The sequence below is a fragment of the Nematolebias whitei genome, chromosome 18 (assembly GCF_014905685.2).
Source record: "Nematolebias whitei isolate Nwh7 chromosome 18, NemWhi1, whole genome shotgun sequence".
Classification (NCBI taxonomy): Eukaryota; Metazoa; Chordata; class Actinopteri; order Cyprinodontiformes; family Rivulidae; genus Nematolebias; species Nematolebias whitei.
The window spans coordinates 40,168,571-40,182,619 of record NC_056515.1 but is presented as its reverse complement, the minus strand read 5'-3'; the positions used below and the strand labels follow the sequence as shown (position 1 = coordinate 40,182,619).

The window sequence follows — 14,049 nt, the reverse complement described above, 5'->3', positions numbered from 1 at the left end:
AGAGGTGGTGCGTCCACGCCAACCTTCAGAGGTGGTGCGTCCACGCCCACCTTCAGAGGTGGTGCGTCCACGCCAACCTTCAGAGGAGGTGCGTCCATTCCCACCTTCAGGGGAGGTGCGTCCACGCCCCCCCATGGCCCGCCCGGCCCAGATCAAACGTGGGGTTCGGCAGGGAATGATGCTCAGAAAGCAAGCGGAGAAAGCGGAGAAAGCAGAGAAAACTCGGGCCAGAATTGAGAGGAGGAAGCTGGAGTGGGCCCAAATGTGAGTGAAGTCCATAAAAACTCACCTGCAGAACCAGAACATCACGTCGAGGTTGTCTCGATGAAACTTCGACTGTTTGTGTTTCAGCTACGCAGCGAAGCCACCGGACGACTACGAGGACCCGCAACTGGCTCAGGCCATCCGTGAAGCCGAGCAGAAAATCGAAGATGCCGACCGGAGGAGGAAGCCTGAAGTGGACTCAGATAAGAAGAAAGACGAGCTGATCTCTCTGCAGCACAAAGTACAAAACCAAACGAGCCAGAGGCTCTTGACCTGAACGGTAAAACCTTTTGAAATCCGTGAGACCAATTTATTGAAACTTTTGTCCGATCAGATCCAGGAAAAGCAGAAGGAGATGAACAGTCAGATCGTAGCTCTGCGGGACGTTAAGGTGCAGCTGTTGTCTCAGCTGACTGCTCGGCGGCGGCGGCTGCAGGAGGTCCAGCAGCGCCTCGCAGCTCGTCATCGCCTCCCTCTGCCCACCCTGTTCACCATCTTACCTGAAGAAACACCCGAGAAGAGGCTGCAGCCCAGTCCAGCCATGATAAAGCGATACTGGGAAATCAGGCAGCAGAGGTATGGAGTAGGGGCGGGGCCTAGAGGTAACAAGAGGGCGGGGCCAAAGAGGTAACCAAGGTTGAAGCCAAAAACTGACTAGAGGGTGGAGCCAAATACTGTCTAATGGGGGAGGAGTCAACCCCCATGCTTTGATGTATTTTTGGGTGTATTTTCACAGCTGCTGGAGGAGATGCTTATGCTATGAAGTTCTTAATGAAATAAAAAAATCAAAACATCAATAATGTTAAATTTAATTTTTGAACTTTGTAATTTCATTTTGAAATGGTAGAATTAAAAAAGGAAAATGTTTTAAAACAGGTTAAGCACAAAGCAAGAGGACGACGCTGTGAGTATACTGAAGCAGCTGGAGGAAGAGATGAAAGCAGAGGCGCAGAAAGACGAGGAAGCCCAGATTCTTTCTGCTTCGTCTCTAACCAAAGAGGAGGAGGAGGAGGTGGAGTTGACAGAGCTGGAGAAGGAGCTAAAGAGGGCAGAGGAGATCCGACTCTTGCATGAACAGAAGTGTCTGCTCCAGGAGGTCTTAAGTAATCTTCAGTTCAATAAAAGACCTGAACTTGGATGAATTAAACATCTTCTGTGCTCTTTTTTTCTTTAGATGGACAGCTCAATTTGTCAGTTTGACTTTGATCTCCGGCAGCTGTGCCGCCTAAAACTCCGTCTGGACTACCAGTTGAAGCTGATGGAGCTGCACGTGCTCACCATCTTCAGGGAGTTGCTGCAGCTCAGGCAGTTTCAGTCAAGGGACGTGGAGCTGCAGAAGAAGCTGAAGGGATGCATTCGGGAGGAGAAGAGCATCACGGTAAAAAAAAATCAGAACTTCAGTTCAGAATCAGTGCTCAAAGTGGACCAGTACTCACCTGTACACAGTACCACCACTTCTCATAAACGTGCTCAGATTTCAGTGTCACGACTGTAAGAGCTCATAAACAACATTACCCACAAGTCATCAGTTACAAACAGGAAGTTCTGTCTGGCTTCTGATTGGGTCAGATTCAGGGGTTTGTAACTCTTCAGGAGCAATAATTGGTTAAAAATGTGACACAATGAGCCATTTAGTCACAGCTGGGTGTGTACGCTTAATTTGTGATGAGCTCATAAATAAAAAATATAAAACATGTAGATCGATCAGCGGTACAGAGGAGACCATCAGCGCTCTAAGAAAACTGTACATTTGTTGGAATTTAGGTTTTGACCAAACAGGCTCTGGATATTTTACTTGAAAGTGGATTAACACATCAGGGTACTTAGCCTCTGCACAAGCTCCGCCTCTGTGTGGGGAAACAATCATTGTGCTGTGACTGTCAGGGATGAAACTTTTCCTTTAAAGCAGGGTTCTTCAACTAAATTGTTCAGGGGGCCACAATAACTGAAAGTCAAGAGCTCAGGGGTCGGCCATCCAGCAGTTATTCTCATTAAGTTTGTTTTATGTTTCCATTTAACCACTGTTTTTGTCTGTCCAAACAAGTCTCACTTGTAAATGAGTCTTTGAGGCTCAATTTGATTTATCTGTTTAAATAAAGGTTGAATGAATGAAATTTATGATTTTAACCTCCTAGGTCCTGGCATCCACATATGCAAGAGTCAGAGTCTTAGGAGATTAAATCTAGTTTTATTTAAAAATGATTGATGGGCCAAACTGAGCTCACCCTTGGGCCTGATTTGGCCCCTGGGCTGCCAGTTGAATAGCCCTGCTTTAACAGGTGCATCTAAAAAAAAATTAGAATATCGTGAAAAAGTTCAATATTTTTGTCAATAATTTCAGAAAGTTAAACTCATCGATTTAGTACAGAGTGAAATATGTCAGCCTTTATTTCTTGTCATTTTAATGATTATGGCTTGCAGAGAATGAAGTGGGGATCAGTGGAAAGGTTCCAAAACAACGACTATCTTACCTGTTGCAGATAGCTTTTTACCTCAGTTCATTTTATTGATGTAGCTCCAAATCACAACTGACCCGTGTAGTGAACTAGGCCTCCGACCAAAACCTGTCTCTGAGGACCTTCATGGGACAGGAACTGTTGTTTCATTGATTTGAATCCAGAAATACAAATTAGCTCATCCAGAGACTGTTTAATTGTATCCTGAAGTAATCAATTGAAAGAACACTCTTCTTTTTATATTATCATTACTATTTTACAATATCTTGATAAATCAAAAGTGTGTTTAGTTCATGTCATTTCTAATGTTGAAAGTAAACCACTCACTTAAATCAACTGTGAAACAGTATTAATGATTAAACCTCATTTAAATTAGAAGTTAAATGTCTATTTACAAAGTAATTATGCATTTTGATCTTCTGTCTGAATGAGAAGTCAGTGATGTCGGTCAAAAGTCAGAGACAGTCAGAGAACGAGTTATTAGAACGAACTGTATTGTTTTTAAACCTAGCAGACGGTAAATAACTGCCACTGGCATCTGCGTTCCTCTCACTTCTTCAAAACATTTCTCTGTCTGTACTAAACGTTCCTAAACATTCCTGAACCCTCTCTTGACTTTTAATAACCCTCTGACATCACTAGAACCACCCCCTGTTGGTTGTTTCAACCAATCCGGAAGTACTAAGTGACCGGAAGTGAGAACTCTTTAAAGTCCACACTTCCTGGAACTATTCAGTCTTCTAAGGCTTGGAACAGTCTTGGACTGGAGTCCTTTGATCTGAGTCGAACTCAGTCTTCTCGACTCTGCAATCGCAGACCGGAGTTTTCATGGAGTCTGGGGGTATTCCATTTCTGAGTGGGATCTCTGACGGTGTCACAGCGCCTTGCTGTGAATCCACCCGGGCGTAACGCCTACAACTTCGAAGGAAGCTTGTTTGTTGAACGGAGTACATCGACACGACTTCTGACAATGACCAGCCGCTTTAACCGGAGACGCTGGAAAGGTAGCGTTGAAATGGACCCGGTACCGGAGCTGATTCATCTTCTGCGAAGGTATTGAGTCGTTGCGCGCTAAGTGTACCGGAGGTTTGAGCTGGTGTTGAAAGACGCGTGCTAATTCTGGTCAACAAAAACCTACATCTTTCCTTCATTCCTTCCTTTAAACTCTTCTATTTTGCCAGTAAATCCATCTAGATGCCTTCAGAAATGTTCTGTTGTCTTGTTAGTCAAGCGTGTCAAGTTTTGTTAATCAGAACCAGATCAGCGAATCAAGTGTACAATGTTTTGATGTTAAATTTTGATTCTGTTAAATAAATGACCGCATTTATTCTGATGGGTCAAAGAAAATAACGTCTCATGTCACTGATTAAACAATCCATCACAGTTATCTCGTCACATGGCATTAATTTAACTCGAAAAAGAAAGAACCCCTTGTAAATAATTAATTAGTAGTGTGTCTACAGCAAAGCTGTCCGTTGACCTACTACATTTGGTACAACCTGTACGTGTTTGACATACTACACCCGGCTCTCTACAGAAACATTCAGTCACTTTAAAAATCAGGAAGCAGCAGATTGAGTCACAACCTCCCATCCCGAGCAGCTCGTTGGTGGCAGCGAGAAGGAACAACCTTCCAGCAGAACCAGAACCGGGCTTAGGATGGACGGCCATTTGCCTTGAGCGGCTGACTGACTGACTGAATGAATTAATGACTGACTGACTGAGACTTTGGGTCAGAATTTATCGGTGACAAAACAAAATGTTTATCTTTTTGTTTGAAACAGTTTATTTAAATTACAATATCGATCGACGTGGTTTAAAAATACTTCATGATAAATAAAAGTATAAGTAACTTCAGACTTTCACAGAATTTGTTTTATTTTTCAAATATATTGAAGTCTGTATTCATCATGCATTCATCTCGCTGTGGCGACCCCCGAGAAAGGGAGCAGCCGAAAGAGAAAAAACAAAGTGAAGACTTGTTTACGTAAACAGAATCAACTCCGATCAGAACGCGCCTGTTCATCCTTATTTATTCCTGTTTCTGGACAGGCGAAGCTGGAAAAGTGTAACGAGCTGCTGGAGCTGAAGACACAAGAAATAACCAAACTGGAGGAGAGAAAAGAAGCTCTGACCGCCGCCTTCCAGGCTTCGCTCGGAGAAAAAAACCTGTTTAAAGAGTTCCTGACCAAAGTCTTCAAGAAGAAAGTCAAACGAGTGAAGAAGAAGGAGCAGGAACAGGCGGCAGGTGAAGATCAGGGAAATGATGCAGCCAGTCTTCTGATGTTGTGTTCACTTTAACCCAAATTTGTTCTTAGAAGAAGAAAACAAGAACAAAGAAGAAAGCGACTTGGACGACAGCGACAAAAGAGGAGCCTCTGTGGATGAAACAGTTTGTCCAGAAGGTCAGCAATGCAGGAGATCCAGTATCATTTTATTTATTTCACAGTCACAGTAATGAATTATATTAAATGTAAAACATGAGAAGAAACAAGATGTGATTCCAGATTATTCACTTAGAAAAATTTAAATCACAAGAAGGCAAAATAAAATGATAAAGTTAAAAATGTTAAAACTTGCATTAAAAAGTTTATTCTCCAAAGCCTGATAATAATTCTGGAGTTATTTTTTTAATAATCTAAGCTATTAAAGAGCCAGACTTTTATTTTGAAGCATTCACAGGCTTTATTTTGAAACTCCAGGTTAAAACATCTTACTGTTCGCCCTTTTTTTAAAAAAATACTAAACTCTGCAGAAGTTTTTACTCAGTTCTCCTTGTGACAAAATTGTTCAAATTCTCCAGGATCTTTGGGGATGACTATGAAAGACAAGTAAATTAAGATCCAGTCACTCGGGATCTGCTGAGTCACCGGTTGCTGTGGCAATTCCCCCCTTTTCTCAAGAGTGGGGGGAAGGGCCAAACTCTTCAGGCAGAAACAAACCAGAACTGGAGCCTCAAACAAAGTGCAGCTGGGCAAAAACAATAAATCGCATCAAAATGTTATTTAGCTACGAGCAGCAGAACCCTCTTGTGGCTATATTTATTGTTTATATTTATTTATTTACTGCACATTGTATCAGATAGGACAGTTTTAAAAAAACTGCTGTGGTGGAGGATTAGCAGCTGGACAATAAAAAGTTTTCTTGAAGAGTTAAAAACTGACTGCTTTATCAAATATGTAAAAAATTTCAAATTGTGACAGCTTGTCTTGTTCTCAGCTCGTTTTGTCTCATTCAGGCTAACCGTGGCTCGTGCGTTTTTTAATGTCACAAAGCTTTTTTATGACCTGGTGTGAATGTCCCAGGCTGTGAACCGAAGCTACTGGAATACATTCTGCAGCTCCGCGAGCGTCGGCTGGACCTGGAGGAGCTGCTGGCCCAGGAGCAGATGGTCGCCAAGGCTGTGACCGAAGACAGAGAGAGCCTCATCAAGAAGGTCAGGACTACAGCGGTTCTGTTGACCCCTGTGTTTTCTCCCACACTTTGGTTCATGCATGTTTCATTTTTATTTATTACATTGTAGAAAAAAGGGATTCCCAAAACAACCAGGTGTAAGTTTGTCAGATTTATTACAAAGCTTTGGAGAAGTTCAGCAATCACAGAAGATAGTTGTCTTCACCTGTCTGAGGTTCTGACTCGTTCTGACTTCCTGAACTGAAAACATCAGTTTTGTAGAAACTTCCAGCCTCTTCCCGCCCTGTCCAGCTGTTATCAGAATCCATCTGCAGACGGGCCAGAGAAGAGTCCGGAGCCAGACAGCTCCCAAGACCTCTAAATTCCTGTCACTGTAATCACCAATCAGACGTCGAGGATAGTAAAAACGATCTGCTGCCCTTCACTGACCGGTCACACCAAGACTGACTGTAATACATTTTAATATCATTCATACGAACCTCAAGAGAGCAGGTGCAGCTATCCACCTTATTCCCAGCTCCCACGCTGCCTTGTGTGAATCATGGGCACGACTTCCTGCGTGGACAGAACCAGCGTTTGTTTCTGTGCTAACAGTACGAGCTAATGTAGTTTCTCTGAGCATTGTGGATTTAATTTAAACATGTAGGAACACCACCTGTCAGAGCTCAAACCGCTGCCTGCTGAGGACGAGGGATGGAGGACGAGCTGAAGAAGTTGCTGCAGATTACATCTACTAGCATATTTAGCTACTTCACTGACTCGGCTCTTCAGACAGTGAAACCTTGAACAACCAGAAAAGCTCTGAGGTGTAGTCAGAGTCAGAGTTTATTTATTGTCGTTCCACCACGTGGTGGAAAAAAATTATGTACACAGGGTCCCAGTTACATCCCACAATAAAATGTAAAAGAAAAACAGTAATAAAAACAATACACTGAACAGCAGCACGAACATGAGTCTGTGTGAGCAGATGAGCACACATGAACACATCAACATGAAACAGATCAGCAGCAACATGATGTGATTTTTCACAGTGATTATTCTGGTTAGAGATTCATGAGTCCAACAGCCTCAGGGTAGAAGCTGTTCCTCAGTCTAGTGGTTCTACACTTAATGCTCCTCAACCTCCTTCCTGAGGGGAGTGGGGCAAAAAGTGTGTGCGCTGGGTGAGTGGGGTCCTTCATGATGCAGGTGGTCCTCTTCCTGCATCTGGAGGTGTAGATGTCTGTGATGGTGGGGAGACTGACTCCAACATCTTCTGTGCAGCCTTCACCACTCTCTGCAAAGCTTTTCTTTCTGCAGCTGTGCAGCCTCCATGCCACACATTGATGCTGGAGCACAGGATGCTCTCCACTGCACACCTGTAGAAGGAGGTGAGGACTGAGCTTCCAGACCAGCTCGTCTCAGCCGCCTGAGGAAGTAGAGTCTGATGAGCTTTCTTCATCAGGCTGGTGGTGTTGTTCAGGTGCACACCCAAGTACTTGTAGCTGGAGACCACTTCTACCACAGATCCTCTTATGTTCGGGGGGGGGGGGGGGGGGGTAGGTGTGTTTGTTCCTTCTGAAGTTAGACTTGGCAATGCCAAGTCCCGGACTGTCTATGTCTCCTGTGGTGTCCCTCAAGGGTCAGTTCTAGGGCCCCTGCTATTTTCCCTTTACATGCTGCCTTTAGGTCAAATTATTCATCAGTACAACATTTCTTTTCACTGTTATGCCGACGATACACAGCTTTACATCAGGACTGGAGCATCATCTTCATCATTGTCATCTCCATCTTCACTCGCTGCCCTCTCTACCTGCCTGGAGGAGATGAGGGCATGGATGAATCAGAACTTTCTTCAGTTAAACTGCTCCAAAACAGAGGCCATACTGATTGGCACCCCTCACCAGGTTCAAACTTCAACTATAACGACTATTTCATTTTCTAGACGAGACACCCCCCTCTCCACCTTTGTTACAAATCTTGGAATAAAAATGGACTCTCATCTTACATTTGAAAATCACATTAAGCATCCGTTTAAAACCCGTTTCTTCCATCTTCGAAATATCTCCAAACTGCGCCCATCTCTCACTTTTGCTGATGCAGAGAAACTCGTCCATGCTTTTGTCTCCTCCAGGCTTGACTACTGCCACTCCCGGAAAACTTTCAGAAGCTTCAATATATTCAAAACAGTGCAGCCAGAATTTTATTGAGAGCTCGTAAATTTGAACATATTACACCCATTCTCCATAACCTCCATTGGCTTCCTGTCACCTACAGAATTCAGTACAAAATTGCTCTCATCACCCATCAGTGTTTATACGGAAATTCACCAGATCATCTGAAGGACCTTCTTGCTCCATATTCATCCACCCGGTCCCTACGATCACAGAACAGTCATCTCCTCCACCTTCCACGAACTAAATTAAGGACCATGGGAGATGGGGCATTCTGTGTGGCTGCCCCCCACCTCTGGAACTCCCTCCCTGAATATCTGAGAGCTCCACAATCATTGACTGACTTTAAAAAAGGCTTAAAGACTTTTCTTTTTAAGCAAGCCTATTCTGCCTCCACATGATTGTATCTTTGATTTTAGTTGATTTTATCTTTGATTTTAGTTGCACTCTGTAGCACTTTGAGATTTTTGTTAATGAAAAGTGCATTACAAATTAAATTCATTATTATTATTATTAAGTCCACAATCATCTCTTTCGTCTTCTTCACATTGATGTGAAGGTTATTCTCTCTGCACCAGCTCTCCAGGTGTTCCACCTCCTCCCTACAGCTGGACTCATCATTGTTTGTGATGCATCCCACCTCCACTGTATCATCTGCAAACTTTACAATGTGACAGCCTGGATGTGTAGCTGCACAATCATACGTGAGCAGAGTAAACAGGAAATGGCTCAACACACATCCCTGAGGAGAACCAGTGCTGAGGGTTATGGTGGAGGAGGAGAAGTTATGGATCTTCAAAGACTGTGGTCTGTTTGTTAAGAAGTCCAGGACCCAGTTACAAATGGAGGGGCTTAGTCCTAGTGTGAATAGTTTGTCCATTAGGGTTTGGGGGATCATGGTGTTGAAGACAGACATGAAGTCCACAAAGAGCATACGGACTAAGATTCCTTCTGCTCCAGGTGGGTGAGAGCAGTGTGGACCACAGAGGAGATGGTGTCTTCTGTTGATCAGTTCTCACGGTATGAGTACTGATGAGGGTCCTCGTTGATGTTGATGGTTGTTCTGATGTGAGTCATGACCAGTTTTTAGAAGCATTTAGCGACTATCAGGGTGAGGGCTACTGGTCGATAGTTATTCAGACCAGTCACTGTAGAGCTTTTATGAACTGGGATGATGGTGGTGGTCTTCAGGCAGGTGGGAACTGTTGCCAGGGTGAGTGAGGAGTTAAAGATGTCGGCCAGCACCTCGCAGAGCTGATCGGCACATTCTTTCAGCACCTTCCCCGGGATGTTGTCTGGGCTGGTTGCTTTGTGAGGATTAATCCTCCTGAAGGTCCTCCTTACTTCTGCTGAGGTCATGCTGAGGAACTCTTAGTATCTCCACAGTAATAAGGTCGGTGGTGTTTTGTTAAAAGAGGCGGGACACAATCTTATTGACCTTAAATCAGACACAGAGACAAAGCCTTAAAGTCCTCCATCACTCAGCTCGAGTTAATTACAGAGAAAATCATAAAACTGAAGATGAACAAATGTTATAAAACGTTGGTTACGTACTGTAACCCCAGATTCTATGAATATAGGCGTAGCCCTTTAAGGCTGTCGCTGATGGGTTTATCCCGTTATGCAGAGCATAAGCACTGAAAAAAATTAGTCCACGCCCACCTGCTGTGTGGGCCCCACCCGGTCCGTATAAATTACGTTAAGAGCGGGAAATCGGCTCCCAAAATAGCTTTTTTCTTCAGCCATTTAGGAGCCAGTGAGGCCCGACGCTTAAAGGGCTACGCCTATATTCATAGAATCTGGGGTTACAGTACGTAACCAACGTTCTATTTCATATAGGCTTCGCCCTTTAAGGCTGTCGCTGATGGGTTAAGGGCGAAGCGGATGTGGTCCTCGCCTCACTGGGTCCATTCGAACACAGTAAGAAGCGGAAGCTTGCCCAAAAAACGTCTTGTCACCCAGCTCCCCGTGTGCATAAACTACGCATCGCGTAATTATGTGCCATGCACAGACGCATGTTGTGTAACTATGCGTTCTGACAAGCATGAATACCCCGGAAAAACTTTCAACGGGAAGAGGAAGTTGAAAAGAGGGGGGGAGGGGGGCATGAACCAACTGGTTCATGGCTGAACAGTATAAACAGATTAATGTCCATGAATTGATAAATAATCAAATGAACTGATTGGTAACAATAATCATGAACTGATTAGTGACAATAAAACCAAAATCACAGACACGACTGTGACTGATAACAACATCTCACACTGTAATGCATGCAGACAGAAGTGAGCTTAAACAGAGTTCCATGAGAACAACAATATTCATTCTGTTAGAGCACTAAGGACAGAATGTGTCATGGAACGAGCCGTTACATCACGTAGGTAAAAGCGAATAAATGAGCAGGGTGTTGACCATGCAGCCGCAGTGCAAATGTCCTGCATTGACATACCATTATGCAGAGCAGTCGAAGATGCGATACCCCTGGTCGAATGTGCTTAGAGGTTGACAGGAGGCCCTAAATCTGATGCTCTGTAGGCTTCAGAAAAAGGCCTCACACAGCCAGTGTGACAAGCGCTGGATGGATAACGGCGACCTGCAGAAGCATCTCTATAATGCACAAACAATTGTTGAATTTGAACGCATTGCAGCTGTGCGCGTTACGTAACACGTCAACGCCTGCACCGGGCAGAGAAGATGAACAGATGCTTCCCCTTCTGATCTGTGGGGGGGAAAAAACCCCTCCAACGATATCACTCTTGATTTAAAAGAGCTCGTGATGTTTTAGGCATAAAAGCTGGGTTGGTCTTAAATCAGCTGAGCTGCCCGTCAGCCTAATTCTAAGGCATGACGAAGCAACAGAGAGGGCAGATAATTACTTACCCTCTTAGCGGGTGTTAAAACCAGCAACAGGGCTGTTAAAAGAGACAAGAATTTAAATGAAACCTGATCCAGAGGCTCAATTGAAGCTTTGATCAGGGCTCGCAGGACCAGCGTTAAACCCACTGTGGAACAAGTGGGCGTGAAACAGGCCTACATCTCTGTACACCTTTTAGAAACCGCTTCATCAGCGGGTGATAAAAGCTGTTCTGTCTCCAAACCCTTTGTGGCAGGAAGAGATGGCTGCAATCGTACGTTAAAGCGTACTGAAAGCCAACTCCCTATCCATCAGCTGTTGTAGAAAAACAACACGCCGCCTAAAAGGCATGAAGTGGTCTCTAAACCTTCTCTGTACACCATCGCTGAAAAGCCGTCCCCTTGATGTGTACAGAACTGTGGTAGATGCAGCACGTGAATCTTGAATTGTGCACATTATCTCCTGAGGGAGACCCATCCTCTAAGTGGAACCGCTCAGCGGTCAGACCCACAGGTGTTGACCTATTTCTGGGTAACTCTTGGTCGCTCCTCCTGCCTGAAGGAGAGCATCCTTCCTCCATGACAGTTCCACGGCGACCCAACAACAGACGTTGCAGGCCTGGGAACCATAGTGCGTTCACACGCCGGGAGCCACCAGGAGAGCTGTCAATCCCTCCTCTTGAACTCGGTTCATGGACTGTAAAAAAACAGAGGAGGTGGGGGAAAAAGAAACGCGTAAAAAGCGTTTTGGGCCACCGACTGTGAGCAAATGCGTCCCCCCCCAGCGATGGATCGTCTCGCGGGCTCAGGGAAAACCGTAGTTGACATTGAGCGTTCTTCTCGCATCGCAAACAGGTCCACAGCTGCTTTGCCAACTTCTGCTGCGTCTGAAAACATCAGATCCGGATGGAGGATCCGGTCCACGTAACGTGGGCCGCCCTTGGACGTCACATCAGCCCCTCTGTTCAGAACACCGGATATGTAAACCGCTCTAATAAAAGCAGGTTTTGATGAACCCAACTCAGTAGCTTTCGCACAATGTGTAACATCTGGGCTGAACGCACACCCTGATGGTTATGTACGCAGCAGTCATCATGATGTCTGTGTGAATCAACACGTGTTGATTCTGTAGCACAGGAGCAAGGTGTTGAATCACATTCAGTACTGTGCGACACTCCAAAACATTGATGTGGGCTGATGTGTAGTGGGGCCACAGCGCCCCTACTGCTTGAGATAGGCATGTCCCCCCCCCAGCCTGACAGCAACGTGTCCGTGAAGACTGACCCATGACGTGGGTCTGCTGAGGGGGACTCCCTCTGATAGAAAAACAAGGTGTTTCCCCAGAGTCGGAGGTCTGCTTCCACAGAGGAAAAGACAATGATCATCCGTCGTTTGTTTTACTGGATCCACATGCAGACGTGCAAAAACACCTCACGTCTCATGTGATAAACGAGCTTTCATGGTGGTTGAATTTAATTCCACTCCAGAAAACAAATGTCTGGGCCGGGAAATCGAGCTTCCTTCCAATTTATGGCGAAGCCCAGATTAACAGGTGTGATGTCAACACCTGATCCTGCATCAGCGCCTCCTGTCTGAATTGACAGGAGCAGCAGATCATCCAGGTAAAAACAAAAACTCTCGTCTCTGTGTTAGGATGATCGGTATGCGTTCTCTGGATGTTAAACAACAGATCCAAGAACGGTCTCACCCCTCCGATCCGTGAGTAAAACCCTCGTGTTTTCTCTCCCTTGGGGAACTCTGTAGATTACTTTTATCAGAAAACACTTGGATTTCTGCATTTAGGGAAGAGAATCAGTCTGATGATGACGGGACCGTTTATATAACTCCTCTGAATGGAGGGGTTCGGGTTGCAAACTGTAACTTGTACCATTTGCATAAAACCTTGTCCATCCATCTGAAAAACGGCGAGCATGTTTAGCCACTCTACGTAACGTTCGTGGATGAACGTGCGTTAATGATGCGTCATGTTTTGTACGGCTGTCAGCAGTCCGTCCCTCAACCGCCGTCATGCGTCGCGGGAATGTTTTCTGTGTGACCCCGGGCGAGACTTGAGCTGAAGGCGAAGCGTGTGACAGCTGATGACGCGGTGAGCTGCGCGTTTGACGTCGCTGTGCGAACGTTGAAAGGCGGAGGGCGTGACTTCATTTACACCGTGCTGTTGGAGTGAAGGCTGCTTAGCCCCGCGGGAGCACACGTTGTTCTCTGGAGGGACGCGCGCCGCTCTCGCTGGAGGGGCGCGCGCTGGAGGGAGGTGGGACTCATTACCGGGTTCTTCGGCTGCTTCACGTTTAAGCTGCGGTGAGCTGCCGAAAGCTGAGAGAGAAGGACCCCCACCCGGACCAGCCTGCGGACCACATTTATACCGATGTGAGCTGGTTAGCGCCGGCAGCTGTGTGCGCCAGCATCAACGCAGCACCGTTGGATGGAGGCTGTCATCTTAGTGTTCGACTCGTCATGTCAAGAGCGGCGGTGAATTAAAAACCCTATTTAAGGACACCGGTTCATGTGGAGGCTGTTCCATCCCACGAGTGCGAGTTGACACCGCTTGAGTGAGGATCATGCAGTTCTAGTTGGTAATGAGTTATTTTCGCTTACCGTTGTGCCGTGATCGACCCGTCATGTCTAGAGCGACGGTGAGTTTAAAAAACCTTTATTTAAGGACACCGGCTCATGTGGAGGCTGTTCTGTGATCGACTCGTCATGTCTAGAGCGACGGTGAGTTTAAAAACCTTTAATTAAGGACGCCGGCTCATGTGTGGAGGCTGTCCTGTGATCGACTAGTCATGTCTAGAGCGACGGTGAGTTAAAAACCTTTAATTAAGGACACCGGCTCATGTGTGGAGGCTGTTCTGTGATCGACTCGTCATGTCTTAGAGCGACGGTGAGTT

General features: G+C 45.5%; 1 protein-coding gene across 1 annotated transcript in view; it reads left to right on the top strand.

The window, feature by feature from the left end:
* LOC119424591 (cilia- and flagella-associated protein 44) overlaps positions 1–14,049 on the top strand; it is a 38,216-nt gene that overhangs the window by 19,438 nt on the left and 4,729 nt on the right. The window contains exons 21-28 of the mRNA XM_037692079.1: positions 111–264; positions 352–505; positions 599–840; positions 1,141–1,360; positions 1,439–1,642; positions 4,773–4,995; positions 5,042–5,125; positions 6,026–6,156. Coding sequence (XP_037548007.1) covers positions 111–264; positions 352–505; positions 599–840; positions 1,141–1,360; positions 1,439–1,642; positions 4,773–4,995; positions 5,042–5,125; positions 6,026–6,156 — 1,412 coding nt within the window. The remainder of the gene's footprint in view (positions 1–110; positions 265–351; positions 506–598; positions 841–1,140; positions 1,361–1,438; positions 1,643–4,772; positions 4,996–5,041; positions 5,126–6,025; positions 6,157–14,049) is intronic.